At 41.2% G+C, this 17,121-nt stretch overlaps 2 protein-coding genes across 2 annotated transcripts in view; one reads left to right on the forward strand and one right to left on the reverse strand.

Moving 5' to 3' along the window:
* Positions 1 to 5,136, reverse strand: part of LOC129853816 (lipoxygenase homology domain-containing protein 1-like) — a 42,950-nt gene extending 37,814 nt beyond the window's left edge. Inside the window, exons 1-4 of the mRNA XM_055920231.1 lie at positions 4,836 to 5,136; positions 3,424 to 4,347; positions 2,564 to 2,678; positions 2,266 to 2,277 (exon numbers count right to left, since the gene is read on the reverse strand). Coding sequence (XP_055776206.1) covers positions 2,266 to 2,277; positions 2,564 to 2,678; positions 3,424 to 3,709 — 413 coding nt within the window. The 5' untranslated portion in view covers positions 3,710 to 4,347; positions 4,836 to 5,136. The remainder of the gene's footprint in view (positions 1 to 2,265; positions 2,278 to 2,563; positions 2,679 to 3,423; positions 4,348 to 4,835) is intronic.
* A 7-nt stretch (positions 5,137 to 5,143) lies between these two features.
* LOC129853822 (60S ribosomal protein L37) lies at positions 5,144 to 7,464 on the forward strand. The gene is made up of 4 exons (XM_055920243.1): positions 5,144 to 5,243; positions 5,702 to 5,837; positions 6,119 to 6,203; positions 7,363 to 7,464. The coding sequence occupies exons 1-4, from the start codon at positions 5,241 to 5,243 to the stop codon at positions 7,430 to 7,432; spliced, it is 294 nt and encodes a 97-aa protein (XP_055776218.1). The 5' UTR covers positions 5,144 to 5,240; the 3' UTR covers positions 7,433 to 7,464.
* The last annotated feature ends 9,657 nt before the right edge of the window (positions 7,465 to 17,121 follow it).

Here is a 17,121-nt window from a genome sequence, read left to right on the forward strand (position 1 = left end):
GCCTTCTTAAAAGTTAATTTGTGGAATTTATTTCGTTCTTAATGTGTTTGAACCAATCAGTTGTGTTGTGACAAGGTAGGGGGTATACAGAAGATAGCCCTATCTGGTAAAAGAACAAGTCCATATTATGACAAGAACAGCTCAAATAAGCAAAGAGAAATGACAGTCCATCAATACTTTAAGACATGAAGTCAATACGGAAAATGTCAAGAACTTTGACCGTTTCTTCAAGTGCAGTCGCAAAAACCATGAGGAAACTGGCCTCCCGGGTGGCGCAGTGGTCTAGGGCACTGCATCGCAGTGCTAACTGCGCCACCAGAGTCTCTGGGTTCGCCCCCAGGCTCTGTCGCAGCCGGCCGCGACCGGGAGGTCCGTGGGGCGACGCACAATTGGGCTAGCGTCGTCCGGGTTAGGGAGGGTTTGGCCGGTAGGGATTTCCTTGTCTCATCGCGCTCCAGCGACTCCTGTGGCGGGCTGGGCGCAGTGCGCGCTAACCAAGGGGGCCAGGTGCACGGTGTTTCCTCTGACACATTGGTGCAGCTGGCTTCCGGGTTGGAGGCGCGCTGTGTTAAAGAAGCAGTGCGGCTTGGTTGGGTTGTGCTTCGGAGGACGCATGGCTTTCGACCTCCGTCTCTCCCGAGCCCGTACGGGAGTTGTAGCGATGAGACAAGATAGGAATTACTAGCGATTGGATACCACGAAAATTGGGGATAAAAGGGGAGAAAATTAAAATAAAATAAAAAATAAAAACATGAGGAAAGTGGCTCTCATGAGGACCGCCACAGGAATAGAAGACCCAGAGTTACTTCTGCTGCAGAGGATACGTTCATTAGAATTACCAGCCTCAGAAATTGCAGCCCAAATAGATTCTTCACAGAGTTCAAGTAACAGACAAATCTCAACATCAACTGTTCAGAGGATACTGTGTGGTCGAATTGCTGAAAAGAAACCACTACTAAAGGACACCAATAAGAAAAAGAGACTTGCTTGGGCCAAGAAACACAAGCAATGAACATTAGACCGGTGGAAATCGGTCATTTGGTCTGGAGTCCAAATTGGAGATTTTTGGTTCCAACCGTAGTGTCTTTGTGAGACGCAGTATGGGTGAACGGATGATCTCTGCATGTGTAGTTCCTACCGTGAAGCATGGAGGAGGTGTTATGGTGTGAGGGCGCTTTTCTGGTGACACTGTCTGTGATTTATTTAGAATCCAGGGCACACTTAACCAGCATGGCTACCACAGCATTCTGCAGCGATACGCCATCCCATCTGGTTTGGGCTTAGTGGGACTATCATTTGTTTTTCAACAGGATAATGACCCAACACAACTCCAGGCTGTATAAGGGCTATTTGACCAAGAAGGATAGAAATGGTGTGCTGCATCAGATGACCTCCACAAACCCCTGACCTCAACCAAATTGAGATGTTTTTTTGATGAGTCTAACCGCAGAGTGAAGGAAAAGCAACCAACAAGTGCTCAGCATATGTGGGAACTCCATCAGGACTGTTAGAAAATTATTCTAGGTGAAGCTGGTTGAGAGAATGCCAAGAGTGTGCAAAGCTGTCATCAAGGCAAAGGGTGACTATTTGAAGAATCTCAAATATAAAATACATTTTGATTTGTTAAACACTTTTTTTGTTACTACATGATTCTGTATGTGTTATTTCATAGTTTTTATGTCTTCACTATTATTCTACAATGTATAAAATGTATAAAATAAAGAAAATCCCTTGAATGAGTAAGTGTTCTAAAACTTTTGACCGGTAGTGTATTTACCCCCCAAAAATGAAATGCGAATTAGCTGCTAATGTGGCTATCATTAAGAACTACAAATACCATGGTGATCTAGACGAGACCGCCGAATTGAGGCAAAGGTAAGAATCTCTGGATTAACTATCTAATGTTAGCTAAATGTAGTAGTGAATAAATTGGCTGCATATCTTTAAATTGACAATTCTGTGAACTGACTTATTCAAGTTTTAAATTGACATAATACCTGTTTAGCAAGGGTTTCAACTAGAGATGACGTGCAGGGATTTGTAGTCTTTCATGATGTCTACTTTGATGCTAATTATCATTTTCAAATATGAGAATAAATAGAGCCGAATATATTGATTAAAGTCACCTTGTCCGAGAGAGATACATTTTTTTCCTCTTATGTACCCCAGATGACAGTTCTGCTCAAAATACTAATTATGTATTTTCAACAAACAAAAATACAGGATAAAATGTGACCCAATAGTAAAAGATTACCCCTGAAATACCTCTTTTCCGTGCTGTGAAATTGGATAAAATTGGAAAAGGATAAAGAACAAGTGTTAAACCTCAAACCAACAGAAACAATCAATATTTGTTTTGCAATTTAATGTATGTTAGTGTAATGAGAGGATTGGCTCTAATTAGATTACAGTTCAGATTTCTGTAGAGCTTTTCATGTTGTCTCAGTTAAGCTAACAACACCAATGTTAATTAGATTAAAATACAAACTGATAATTTACTACTTTTATTTATTCAAAAATTAAATTTTATATAATATCTAAGACAGTCCACAAAGGGACTCACTTGCTAGCCAGGTGCATCTTCGGAGTGATGCCATATTCCCCGAAGAGAGTGATAAACACGTTGGCATCGGTGCCCGCCCCCCTCTCATCTCCAGTGATGGTCACCACCTCATACACTGCAGGGGTGTATGATATGGCAAAGTTAGAGGCACAGACAGACAGACAAAACACAGACAGACCGAGAATGAAATATAGTGTGTGTGTGTGTGTGTGTGTGTGTGTGTGTGTGTGTGTGTGTGTGTGTGTGTGTGTGTGTGTGTGTGTGTGTGTGTGTGTGTGTGTGTGTGTGTGTGTGTGTGTGTGTGTGTGAGTGAGTGACTAAAACAGTACTGTGAAAAATAAAGAAAGTCTACAACTAGTTGTAAGTATTCTAGGTAGACACCCCAAAAATGTAATAACATTGTCGGGTCCTTTTCATTAAGTTAAACAAGCCGTTGTTATTGATAGGTGTCATGTTACATTTGAGATGCAGACATAGGCCTACCTCATACCTGTGAATACTTTAAGTGTTGTATTACCCAGAAAATTAAGTTCAACAATGAAGCTATTACACCAGGAACCAGCAACGATACAGCCATTGTATTAATCAAATGCAGTCAACCTATAAAGGGGGGAGCTCATGCATTGAGAAATAGTTAAGGACGCAAATATTTTCTGTGTAGTAGACCTATTATATTTCTGGCAATCATGCTTGAAGCTAGCCAGCTAATAATACTATGAGGTCTGTATTTTGTATGTTCTTCCATTTATTGTTTGTGCCCATTTACTACCGTTATGTTTGATGCTGTGACCTGCTTCTGTTCCTGATCTGTGTGTCACATTCTAGTTACACAGTACAATGTACAATATAATGTGTCATACCTTTCTTCTTGTGGTACTCATCCTCATAGTTCTCCATGGAATCTGGCTCATAGTTTCGTAGTTCATTCTCATAGATCTCCACGTAGTTCTCAACCAGCTTCTTTTTTTTGCCTTTCACCTTTTTGGTGTCCTCATCACTGTCCCCCCCTGAGCCTTTCTTGGCCTTTTTCTTCTTCTTTTTGCCATCCCCTTCTTCGTCCCCCTGTTCGCGAGGTTGTTCGCCCTCTTTCTTGTCTTTTTTGGATTTTTTGTCGTCGTCTTTAGTTTTTTTGTCCTTTGACCCCATGTCTTTCTGCTGGAGGTCTTTATTCTTCTTGGTTCCCCTACTGGTGGCCTCAATCACACCAGGGAGCCTCTCTGCTCTCTTTTTCTTGTTATTGATGGTATCACTGTGATCTTCATCATCTGTACTCTTAGACTCACTGCTTCTCACCTCATACTCCTCCTCGCTGTCCTTCTCAGCTTTCTTCTTATTTTTCTTTGTTCTCCCCCTTTTTCTTGCTGCTTTTTTACATCAGGCTCAGAGGTGTCAGAGTGGTACCCTTCTTCTGGAGCTTTTGATTTCTTCCTCTTCCCCCTGCCAGCTCCAGCATCCTCTGTGCCAGTGACCCTCTTACGCTTCGTCTTGGGCTCTGGCTCCTGATCCTCTGAGCTCTCGTCATCCACCTCTTCGGTTCCACCACTGCCCTTGGCATTGTTTTTTTTTTCTTTTTTCGGGGACATCTTTAATTTATTTACTACCTTGTAACTGTAACTGATTCCAGTGTGTACCGGTGAAACACGATTAAACTGACCTGTAGTGCCACCGTAGTGACCAGCCGGTGACAGCAGGATGGGGCCAGAGACGTACAGACTCCTGGGTAGAGCAGACTGCAGGGTGGCTTGAGGTGGTTCGGGCAGCCCTCTCCTGCTGTAGTTCCCCACCTGAAACAGCAACAGCCACTGAGCTCATAAAAAATTACTACCACTGCTGGGTTGTCACCTGATCAGTTGAGAAAGCCCCTGTGAAAATCGAGAAAAACGACAGTTCTAACCTACAAGCTGATGAGGGTTCTACAACTTAAAGAGGAGATATATGGTTCAAACAATAACAAATCAGACAACCTGCCACTGTTTTGGTAAACCGCTGAGAGATGGAGCTGGAGAAATGTAACCACTCAAATTAATTGACAGAGCTATGCAAGTTTTTTTTACATACATGATATACAAATTGTAGTTTAAATGTTTTGAGGCAATAAAGTATTTACAATTACTTTGTTTACAAACAATGGAATTAAACATGTTTATATTTTGTGCTGTGATGGAATACGACAGTAGAACTAAAGGCATTTACGTTATATTCTTCCAGTCAATTGATATCATTTATGATGACTCCCTGGTGACTATATAGGATTGAAAAAACATTTAAGTACCTCCTAAATCGCTCCATCAACTTCATGTAGTCATGATGAAAGTCCAGAGAAATATGCATAAAGAGAAACAAGTAGTAAGCACGTGAACAAGGGAGATGAAAATTATCAAAGTTGGCAGTAGCCTCAACAGTATTCGCTGTTGTTCCTGTCTCTCGAGGCAAAATTAGCATCTGGCATGATGGGATAACATTATCTGAAAATAAAAATTATAATATACAATACATGTTGTATTACAGTATTTTGTATTTAAATTTCAACGACCAACATCAATTAGTTATGTTCCGTGCTAGTGAACGGAACACATTATTGGCAGCTCTTGTATTGCTACAGCATACCGGTACGGACTGAATTTAGTGCAACACAAAACCTTGTTCCGGTCTCTATCGTGTGAACTTCGACAAGAAGATGGTAAGAGTGGACCAAGATTACACTGAAAATCTCAAATCATCTGCTTTAATGCATTTTCTCCCTTCTCATCTGCATTATTGCTGTGAAGATGAAAGCAATGAAGTGTCACAGACCCCAGTATTTCACGGGTTCAGTTTCATAATCAGTAGTTATCAACCCGATGAATGAACTGTAACGTTAACTAGTTTCCAAATCATTCTCAAAATGAAGGCAAACCATTATTTTTGGCCCCCATAAAATAAACAATTTTAAAGACGGCATTCATTAGTATGTCATTTTTTTCATCATGTAAAAAAAGCGAAAGCCGTGCCTAGGTTTCACTGGTTTTCACTAGCATCATGTTAGCCAGCCAACTGACATAGCTATGTGACATTATGCAGTTGTGTGTCATGCTGCGTTTGGAATGAACTATACTGTCCAATTGTTATTACTTATCATACATATTTTATGTTTCCCAGACGAAGGGAACGTCGTCATTTGGTAAACGTCGCAACAAGACGCACGCCCTGTGTCGTCGGTGCGGCTCCAAGGCATACCACCTCCAGAAGTCCTCCTGCGGAAAGTGTGGCTACCCCGAAAAGCGCAAGAGAAAGTGTGAGTGGCTTGCTGTCATGCTGTTCTTGAATGTCTAGCAGCTGGTTAGCTAGTTGTTATTGATCAATCAGCGCATCCATCGGTGTGACCAATGGGGACTCATCAGTGAGGCTAGATGGATCGATGTATGCCGCAGGTCATGTCAGGTGTTTTCGGTGATGCATAACGTTATGTCAAAAAGAAAAGAGCTGAAATTAAAGATGTCCGCACACGCGGGGTTTAGACAAGCTGCAGTTTTGCTCTTCGTTGATTCTAACACACTCATCATTTTACCCGTGCAGATAACTGGAGTGCCAAGGCCAAGCGACGCAACACTACCGGAACTGGCCGTATCAGACACCTGAGGGTCGTCTACCGCAGATTCCGGTGAGTCCAACATCCTTCTTGCAATGAATTTCAAGGGTGGTTTGCATATGTACATCAGATGCATACAGAAGGCAATGTTTCCCACGGAATTCAAAGACGAGCTGTTCTTTAGGCATGATTATGTACCTCAATGTCTCCGTTGTTTGCTTGCATTTTTGTCTGTTGAATGTGAGACTGGATTAAACGTTTTGGCTGTGCAGAGAAGCACCTGATTCCCCCCCCTTTTCTGACCTGCAGAGTCACGTGAGACTGTGTATGTCCTTACAGAAGGCCCTATGTAATGTAACAGTTGTGATTTCACTAGCTAGGTTTGCCTTGATGGATTTGGTTGTGGTCTACACAGATACATGTCAGTGCCGGGTTGAACCCTCCGTTTTGTTGATGTTGAGATAGTATTAGGGTTTATTTGATATACCATGAGGTAGGTGGTGTTTTATTTGTTTTTATTTGTTTGTTTAGTTAGTGACTGTTAGGTAAACTACTCGTCAAATGTGTTTTTCGGCAATAAAATGGTGACTAGGCTGGCATGATTTGACAAGGCCATGCTAGTGAGAGACTTGAATGCTTGTTGACATCACGTGATCACTGGAGACTTTTGATATTGCAAAGTTGGAAGGCTTATTTCACTGTTCTTTCTTGAATGTTACCTGGCACGAACAGATATTGTTGCTAGCGAAAGACCAGTCTCGTATCACATACTCAGCTCTAAGACGTGATGTTAGATTCATTTCTAGTAGACTTATAGACAACACTGAAACGGACTATATATACCCAATTAAGGGCATAAAAGCTAACAGAAACAAGAAAGATAAAGACAAGTGGGAGGCCATGTAACAATGGAGGGACGTCACATTGGTCATAGTGTTAACCCAGACAGAAGTTGTTTTGATCTGGATGACACTGAAGTTGGACACTGCTTTATAACACATCCAGAAGATTTTTAAGATGCAGAGTAGGCTTATATCAATTGAAAAGAAAGGAATATACCCAAATACCCTTCTGCCGTGCCATCTTCCAAGCGGGTGGTACATGTTGGGGGATGGATGGGGTTACGTTCCTCACAATGTAAAGCATTTCAGACCTACTGATATAAATGTAGTTTACAATTCGTTGTCCTCCTTCCTCGTTAATTAAATGTGTTTTCTCTTGTCTTTTCCAGGAATGGATTCCGTGAGGGAACTGTCCCTAAGCCTAAGAGGGCAGCAGTGGCTGCCTCTAGCTCTTCCTAGGCTGAGTTTGAAATAAATTAATCATAAAACAACTTGATGGCCTCTCATCCTCTTCTTTGGTCAGTTTTAGGTTATACAATGAAGATCAAAATGTTGAACTGTTCAACTCTGACAAGAACCCTAGCAGCAACCATTAAGTGTTGGGATCAATGGAAGCTGCCGAGGGGAGAACGGCTCATAATAATGGCCGGATCAAGCAAATGGAATGGCATCAAAACACCTGGAAACCACGTGTTTGATGTATTTTGAAAGCGTTCCACTGATTCTGCTCCAGCCATTACCACGAGTCCGTTCTCCCCAATAAACGTGCCACCAACCTGTTGTGGTTGGGATTCAGTTTTATCACTGAAACTTGTTTGAAGAAAGGTTTTTTCTGCAACCAGTAGAGGGACACATTTCTTCATGTTTGTTTCTTGAGGATCTGAAAAATAATCTGAAATAATAGAGTAGGCTTATATCAATTGAAAAGAAAGGAAAATACCCTTCTGCCGTGCCATCTTCCAAGCGGGTGGTACATGTTGGGGGATGGATGGGGTTACGTTCCTCACAATGTAAAGCATTTGAGACCTACTGATATAAATGTAGTTTACAATTCAAATCATCTGAAATAATAGGGCTCTATTTTGCTGTGCCCTAGGAATATTAATTCAGTAGCACCAGTGTGCCTAGAAAAATTTACAATTCTAGCTTTAATATCTAAAATGATCTTCATTATGCTCGTAGATTTCTTCATGTGCGCCTACATTTTTCAATTTAGGTGCACCTTGTAGAAAGAGGTCAGCGTAGAGCCCTGAATAATTCACTTGTTTATTCTTCAAAGTGCATCAGGCAGAAAAGGTTTAGGATTCTTTAGTCACAGTATTGTGATTTTGACAAAAGAGGCATGAGGGAGGGGGGAAAAGCATGTTTGAATAGATATTTAGCAGTTCTAAAAATAAATATATTTCCCACAACTCAAACTACTGGATAAAATGTGAAAATGACATGGGACTAACTGTTATAGTAACCAGTAATTGGTTTCAATACAGTAACTACAAATCACTGATATGTTTGAATATACATTCAAATGGTTTCCCTAGGGCTGGTATACAGACAGTGATACTTGTGGTTAACCAAACATCATTACACTGCTTACTTTCAAAGAGCCCAATCCCACAGATCCTCTATAGCTGCCAGGTGACACTGTCAGTTTGCCAGATCAGATGTCCATGAGGTTTTCCTGCACGGCCACTTGGAGAGCATCTCAAAGCCACAATGTGTATGGCCTCTTCCATTCACTGAACATAACGTTTAGAAGTCCATGTAATAGGAAATGTATCTAGCTTTTGTTTATAATAGATGAAGCCAAACTCAGTGGCTCTTCTCATATATACATGTCAGCAGTGTTTTAGTGTAAAGGCATGTGGTAGAGTTGTTACATGTGCATGACACCGTTTTGGAAATGTTTGACATAACATGTAGAATTGGAATATAAGTAGCTGGCACACCATAGAAGGGTGGGAGTGGTGTTTTGCATTGCAGAGAAAGTTCTGTCTTCTCCAGTTTTCCATTAGTCAATAGTCTCCCAACTTAATTGGATTCCCATGGCTGTATATGCTTATTTTCTATCAGAATCCAGAAGGAGCTTTATCATAACAAAGCCGCTAGTCGCTAAAAAGACAAAAAAATAAACACCATGGCAACTCCCACAGTCCATACAGGATGAAGTGGCGGGAATTAAGAGGAGATATTTTGTCACAGCAGGAAAGGAGAATAACCTATCTACAGATGGTGTGTCAAAACTCAGGCTGAACTTTACCTGTGTTTGTTTTCCTTACTGAAAATGTTGCAAGAGGACAAAGCTCTTTGAAAAACTTGATACTAAGTGCACAAATATGAGGAATTTTACTCCAATATAGTCAGAGTTGGCTTGTCAGCATCAATAAGGTACAAAAGGTACTGGACTTTTGAAGTACCTTTGTAGCAGGGTTATATAGCCTACCAATGGATCCATTTCAAACAGCCAGATGTGTCCAAACTGAGAACCAACTGCTGTTCCTTTATTTAGACTACTCCTTTAGTTTAACATCCAGATACTGTATATGTACTATATCATGGAAGATATCATTTTGGTCAACTCTGAGTCAAGTGTTTTGAGTGTTCATAGAACCTAATGGATTAAACCCCAGTCTTATACCCCAGCACAATTCCAGTAGAAACTCCTCTCGCGGTGCAATGAGTTATATTTGAAATCTTCAAAAGATGGCTTGTGTGTGTGTGTAAAAGAAAAGGGAGATGATGAGCCAACCACTTGGATGCCTAACAGCCAGACTGTTATTTTGGGACAGGTTCGTTGCAAATTGGAAAAGGAATTGTTCTGAAAGGAAATATACAGTGCATTTGGAAAGTATTCAGAACCCTTGACGTTTTCCACATTTTGTTATGTTACAGCCTTATTCCAAAATAAAAATCCTCAATTTACACACAGTAGTAACCCATAATGACGAAGCAAAAACAGGGTTTTAGAAAATGTTGGTAATTTATTGAAAAAAATCTGAAATATGACCTTTACATAAGTATTCAGACCTTTTACTCAGTACTTTGTTGAAGCATCTTTGGCAGCGATTACAGCCTAGAGTCTTCTTGGGTATGACGCTACAAGCTTGTCACACCTGTATTTTGGGAGTTTGCCCATTCTTCTCTGCAGATCCTTTCAAGCTCTGTCAGGTTGGATGGTGGAGCTTTGCAGCACAGCTTTTTTTAGGTCTCTTCAGAGATGTTCGATCGGGTTAAAAACTGTGCCCTGGCTGGACCACTCCAGGACATTGAGACTTGTCCCAAAGCCACTCCTGCGTTGTCTTGGCTGTGTGCTGAGTGTCGTCGTCCTGTTGGAAGGTGAACCTTCGCCCCAGTCTGAGGTCCTGAGCACTCTGGAGCAGGTTTTTATCAAGAATCTCTGTGTACTTTGCTCCGTTCATCTTTGCCTTGATCCTGACTAGTCTCCCTGTCCCTTTCGCTGAAAAACATCTGCACAGCATAATGGTGCCACCACCATGCTTCACCGTAGGGATGGTGCCAGGTTTCCTCCAGACGTGACGCTTGGCATTCAGGCCAAAAAGTTCAATCTTGGTTTCATCAGACCAGAGAATCTTGTTTCTCATAGTCTGAGAGTCTTTAGGTGCCTTTTGGCAAACTGCAAGCGGGCTGTCATGTGCCTTTTACTGAAGAGTGGCTTCCGTCTGGCCACTTCCGTAAAGGCCTGATTGGTGCAGTGCTCCTGAGATTGTTGTCCTTCTGGAAGGTTATCCCATCTCCACAGAGGAACTCTGGAGCTTTGTCAGAGTGACCAATAGGTTCTTGGTCACCTCCCTGACCAAGGTCCTTCTCCCCGATTGCTCAGTTTGGCCGGGCGGCTAGCTATAGGAAGAGTCTTGGTGGTTTCAAACTTCTTCTATTTAAGTCTACCACAAGTAGACTCAATCAAGTTGAAGAAACATCTCAAGGATGATCAATGGAAACAGGATGCACCTGAACTCTATTTTCGAGTCTCACAGCAAAGGGTCTGAATACTTACAGTGGCAAGAAAAAGTATGTGAACCCTTTGGAATTACCTGAGTTTCTGCATGAATTAATCATAACATTTGATCTGAGCTTCATCTTTGTCACAACAATAGACACACAGTGTGCTTAAACTAATAACACACAAATGATTGTATTTTTCTTGTCTATATTGAATACATCATTTAAACATTCAGTGTAGGCTGGAAAAAGTTTGTGAACCCCTAAGTTAATGACTTCTCCAAAAGCTAATTGGAGTCAGGAGTCAGCTGACCTGGAGCCCAATCAAAGTGACAAGGTTGGAGATGTTGATTAGAGCTGCCCTGCCCTATAAAAAACACTCACAAAATTTGAGTTTGCTATTCTCAAGAAGCATTGCCTGATGTGAACCATGCCTCGAACAAAAGAGATCTCAGAAGACCTAAGATTAAGAATTGTTGACTTGCATGAAGCTGGAAAGGGTTAAAAAAGTATTTCTAAAAGCCTTGATGTTCATCAGTCCAGGGTAAGACAAATTGTCTGTAAATGGAGAAAGTTCAGCACTGTTGCTACTCTCCCTAAGAGTGGCCGTCCTGCAAAGATGACTGCAAGAGCGCAATTCAGAATGCTCATTGAGGTTAAGAAGAATCCTAGAGTGTCAGCTAAAGAATTACAGAGATCTATGGAACATGCTAACACCTCTGTTGACGAGTCTACGATATGTAAAACACTAAACAAGAATGATGTTCATGGGAGGACACCACGGAAGAAGCCACTGCTGTCCAAAAAAAACATTGCTGCACGTCTGAAGTTTGCAAAAGAGCACCTGGATTTTCCACAGCGCTTCTGGCAAAATATTCCGTGGACAGATTAAACTAAAGTTGACTTGTTTGTAAGAAACACACAACACTATGTGTGGAGAGAAAAAAAAGGGACAGCACACCAACATCAAAACCTCATCCCAACTGTAAAGTATGCTGGAGGGAGCATCATGGTTTGGGGCTGCCTCAGGGCCTGGACAGCTTGCTATCATCAATGGGAAAAGGTATTTTTATCAAGACATTTTGCAGGGGAATGTAAATATGTAAAATCAACAACAGAATGGCTTCAACAGAAGAAAATACGCCTTCTGGAGTGGCCCAGTCAGAGTCCTGACCTCAACCCGATTGAGATGATGTGGCATGACATCAAGAGAGCAGTTCACACCAGACATCCCAAGAATATTGCTGAACTGAAACAGTTTTGTAAAGATGAATGGTCCAAAATTCCTCCTGACCGTTGTGCAGGTCTGATCCGTAACTACAGAAACGTGGTTGAGTTTATTGCTGCCAAAGGAGGGTCAACCAGTTATTCAATCCAAGGGTTCACATACTTTTCCCACCCTGCACTGTGAATGTTTACACAGTGTGTTCAACAAAGACATGAAAATGTATAATTGTTTGTGTGTTATTAGTTTAAGCAGACTGTGTTTGTCTATTGTTGTGAACATCTGAACATCTGATCTGATTTTATGACCAATTTGTGCAGAAATCCAGGGAATTCCAAAGGGTTCACATACTTTTTCTTGCCACTGTATGTGAATAAGGTATTTCTGTTTTTATTTCGCTTTCTCTTTATGGGGTATTGTGTGTAGCTTGATGAGGGAAAACATTTATTTAATTCATTTTAGAATACGGCTGTAAATGTCATTTTTTGTTGTTGACAAAGTCAAGGGGTCTGTATACTTTCAGAAGGCACTAAGTGAATGTACAAAGTGTAGATGTTTGCACTTTGAAATGGTTGAATAAGGAAACAGCTGACACAAAGTGTGTTTGTTAATAGTGCAAAGTTCATAATGACTAAACCTTATTATGTTTATATCATTACTGATGATCAAACCCTGGTTTCTTATAAGTCAGCGAGGTATTCTTATTTTCATGTTCTTCACATCGGCTCAAAGTGAGTCAACCTGGTTGTCTAGTCCTATTGCGTCATTTGCTCGTCACATTCAGGTTGACTTATTTGTGGATTTGTTTATTTTACATTTCACATCATAATGATAAATGCCTGGAGAGCACAACTGAGCCCAGAGGATCTAAATGTTTTTCTTTTTAAATAGTGTGTGTACCACAAGTCTCAGCCTCTCTTAAATGAGACAGCAATTTGTCAGACTCCTAAACCTGATCCTTAACCAGTGAATACAGAACAGGAAATATATTGAGGGTTCCGGGTGAACTGTAACAGATATTCAACTGACAAATCTCAAAGTCCATTCCTGAGAAAGTACCTCTTTATTCATAATAATGACCATGATAATACAATGAAAAAGGTCACGCAGAGCGTTCATTATATTCTTCTCACATAAGTTACAATTCAACTATTCTATTATTTCTTTATTTTACAATTAAATGTATATTCTTATCATGTATTTCTCACTATCTGAGTGAAGGGTGAGGTTTCACTCACTAACGAGTATAGATGGATGCAATCTAAGAGGCAACCACCACATTGGAGGAGATGACAGTTCCTGTAAAACTCATTGAGACCAGAATCCTGGAAGAGAAGGAGAGAGAGGACCCTAATAGGGCTCCTTTTAAAGGCTCTCCCTCGCCAATAACCTTTTTTGGCAAGGTCCACATTGGAGGACTTCACCTCCCATCTGCAGTCCCTTAGATCTTGACGTATTTGCAAGTCCCTGCTCCTCGCAAATACACTTAGAGGCGACATTGGATATAGTGTGTGCGTGAGTAAGTGCACTTGTCAACCATTCCCAACCTCTGGTAAAGCGCTTACATTTGTTTTGATCCATGCCACTGACAATTAGAACCGTTGGCCCAAACAGTGGAAAGGCATCACAGCTGGCTTCAGGCTAAGACAGAGATGCCAGAGCTGTATCCAAATGATGACATTTGATCAAATTAATTTAATCATTATTTCACAACAGTACATTTCTATTTTGCTACTTTACTGTACCAAGTTCACAAACAGCATATAGTGCATACAGTAAATTAACACACACTAGATCTTTACATATCAAATTCAAATTCCCTGTTTTCATATTTGGAGAAAAAAAATCTGAAATGTGCTCTTTTGTCTTTTGGTTTCATGTTTGAGTTCATGTTAACTCTTAAATCAGGGTTCCCCAACTGGTGGGCCGAATTTGGCCCGTGGATGGTTATATTCTAAAAACACCAGAAAATCAGCTCCAATTGATTTTACTTTAGGTAATCTGTATCCAAGTATTCCCATGCATAATTCGAAAGAAGTGATCGTATTCAAGCCAGGTTTAAAATGACTATGTTTTAGTCAAATATGATATCTGTTTAAGCATCTTGCGGTCAATTTGCAGTTTACAAATAATTTTTTATTATGTTTTGGCCCCCCGACCATCCACTCAAGAAAACAATCAGCCTGCGACTGAATCTAGTTGATCCTTGTCTTAAACCATTTCAGGGTGTCTGGAAGCTGCTGAATTTATGGCTTTAGTTGTTGTTGTTTTATCCTGTCTATCAGGGGGAACCTTCTACCAGACCCAGTTCCCCATATCCACTTTTTTTAGTAAGGTTCCTATGCTTTCCATTTATCTCACTCACTCAATTACAGACCTGATGGGAGGGAAGCCATTTTGAATATGATTCCCCCCAGAAATACAGTTTCACATCAGTAGAACAGGTATTGGTCTTCTGGGGCACCGCAATCAAAAACAGAGCAAACACACAGTTAGGATTTGGGAAGACTGGGGTCAGTCTTGCCTTCGGCATGGCCAGGATTTGGTATGGGATGCTGGGCACTCCCATATACAAGATCAGGACACGCCCATGGGCACTAAGATAGCGGTGGCGTTCCTGCCTGACTACATTGCAAACTTTGCAATGAAAAGTCTGCAATGTAGCTGTGTGCCACATCATCGTCTGGCAGCAGTCAGGCAGGTTGCTAAATCATATAACGTGGTTAGTTGATATGTTAAACACCTATCCAGGCGTTGTGAGATCTGGCAGGTGTCGGCGTCGTAGTCAGGAACGCCACCATCAACATGGGTACTATATGTTAAATATGGTCCAGTCCACTGCCCCAAGAGTTAATATGACATTTGACCACTGAGTAGAGCAGCATCCCAGAATATCTAGTCTCTTGTAAAAGTCTGAGAGCGTCTCCAGAAATCGCTGGAGACTGGAGTTGGCTGGTACACTAGCTTGAAGCTGGGAAATGCTTGTGTGTTTCCAGTATTTTAGTCACAGGACTCTATTGATTTACTTTTCTGGAGGTCTAATACAGCCTTACTCACTCCTCTTCGCTCGCTGTGGTGCATAAGTATGTGCAATATATTTTCTTTTACACTTTGTATTGAACTACAGGTCAACTGACAAACTTTTGTAAAAAAAAAAAAAAAAAAGTATACTCTGTAATTATGACACTCTACTTCCCTAATTTTGGGACGGGGAAGTGGGTGTCAGTAATTAGTTATTAGTTATATAGTAATTACAAGTGCTGTGTAATCTCTTAACTGTAATATTAACATTGTTCATTGCTTTATGATATTTCGGTTGAAGAGGTCTGACACCTAAGCCGTAAAAGTGTCAATTATAATGGATTTGTATGAACTTAACCGATTCCCCTTTCAACTCCATTGACCTTTGGGAATGATGTCATTGGGAGGAACATGGATGTCATTTCGAAGCCAACACACACACACATCAATTATTCATGGCTTTCATCAGCAGGTTCTACCATGTCTGTCTTACTCCCTTCCTCTTATATTACCATTCCTTTGTTTTCTTGAATTCTTAACAGACGACGTCCATTTTGGGCCCTTTGGTTTCTTGGGTTAACAATGTGAGGTGTTTACCATAATGTAAGGCGATGCCAAAACAAATGACATTGAAGAGTAAGTGCCATGTCTAATTTGTTTATTCTCACTGTTGGCCTCAATGTGTGTGTTCCATTCAATGGGTACTCCTGTACGTTCACTCTCTTCCCTTGGGTGCATCTCTACTGCTTAATATTGTTCTTGTATGGAGCTAAGTGCATTCCCATCTTGCTAAGGCCAAATATTTAGTACATAGTTTATTTTATTTTACTAGGCAAGTCAGTTAAGAACAAATTCTTATTTTCAATGGCGGCCTAGGAACACTGCCTTGTTCAGGGGAAGAAAGACCGATTTTTACCTTGTCAGCTCGGGAATTCGATCGTGCAACCTTTCGGTTACAAGTCCAACGCTCTAACCACTAGGCTACCTGCCACCCCTTTTGTTTTAATCATATCGGATCTGCTTCATTTTCAGATTCTATGCAGATCATCTTGAGCAGCTAAGACTTTCCTATTTACTGTGGTTTCTTTCACATAACAACGAGGGTCAAAGTGTTTCATGGGAAGGTGCTGCTTTTAATACTGTTCTGAACCCCATTAATTAAGCTTGTATTGTGAATCCGATGTTTGTGTGAGGCTTAACTGACGGTTGACTAATTCCTAGACTGCAGCTGCTGAAATCTTCTTCTCCTTCCCTGGTCTGCGAACACTTTATAGCTGTGGCTATAGCACTGAACAAGGGCCTCAATTAGTGAAATACTCAATATTTACAGAATTCATATGCCTACAATCAATAATGCCATTGTAGCCTACCCTCAGACAAACGTGTAATATTGACAAGGTTTCAACCATTGCCTGGTCTTCATCTCTCGACATTACATTTGTTTTTGTTTTTTCTACCCACCACCTGCAAAAGAGGCCTTCTGCGCGTCACTAAAGGCTTATATTCTCTACCATCCCATAGTTTCTGATCTCTGCCATGTATATTGCTATAATAATCATTACGTGGTCTGTTGTCCTGTTCATCTGTAGGTGCTCTCCTGAGCCAGCAGCATACCACCCTGCATACCACTGCTGGCTTGCTTCTGAAGCTAAGCAGGGTTGGTCCTGGTCAGTCCCTGGATGGGAGACCAGATGCTGCTGGAAGTGGTGTTGGAGGGCCAGTAGGAGGCACTCTTTCCTCTGGTCTAAAAAATATCCCAATGCCTCAGGGCAGTGATTGGGGACACTGCCCTGTGTAGGGTGCCGTCTTTCGGATGGGACGTTAAACGGGTGTCCTGACTCTCTGAGGTCATTAAAGATCCCATGGCACTTATCGTAGGGGTGTTAACCCTGGTGTCCTGGCTAAATTCCCAATCTGGCCCTCAAACCATCATGGTCACCTAATA

The sequence above is a fragment of the Salvelinus fontinalis genome, chromosome 4 (genome assembly GCF_029448725.1).
Source record: "Salvelinus fontinalis isolate EN_2023a chromosome 4, ASM2944872v1, whole genome shotgun sequence".
Lineage (NCBI taxonomy): Eukaryota > Metazoa > Chordata > Actinopteri > Salmoniformes > Salmonidae > Salvelinus > Salvelinus fontinalis.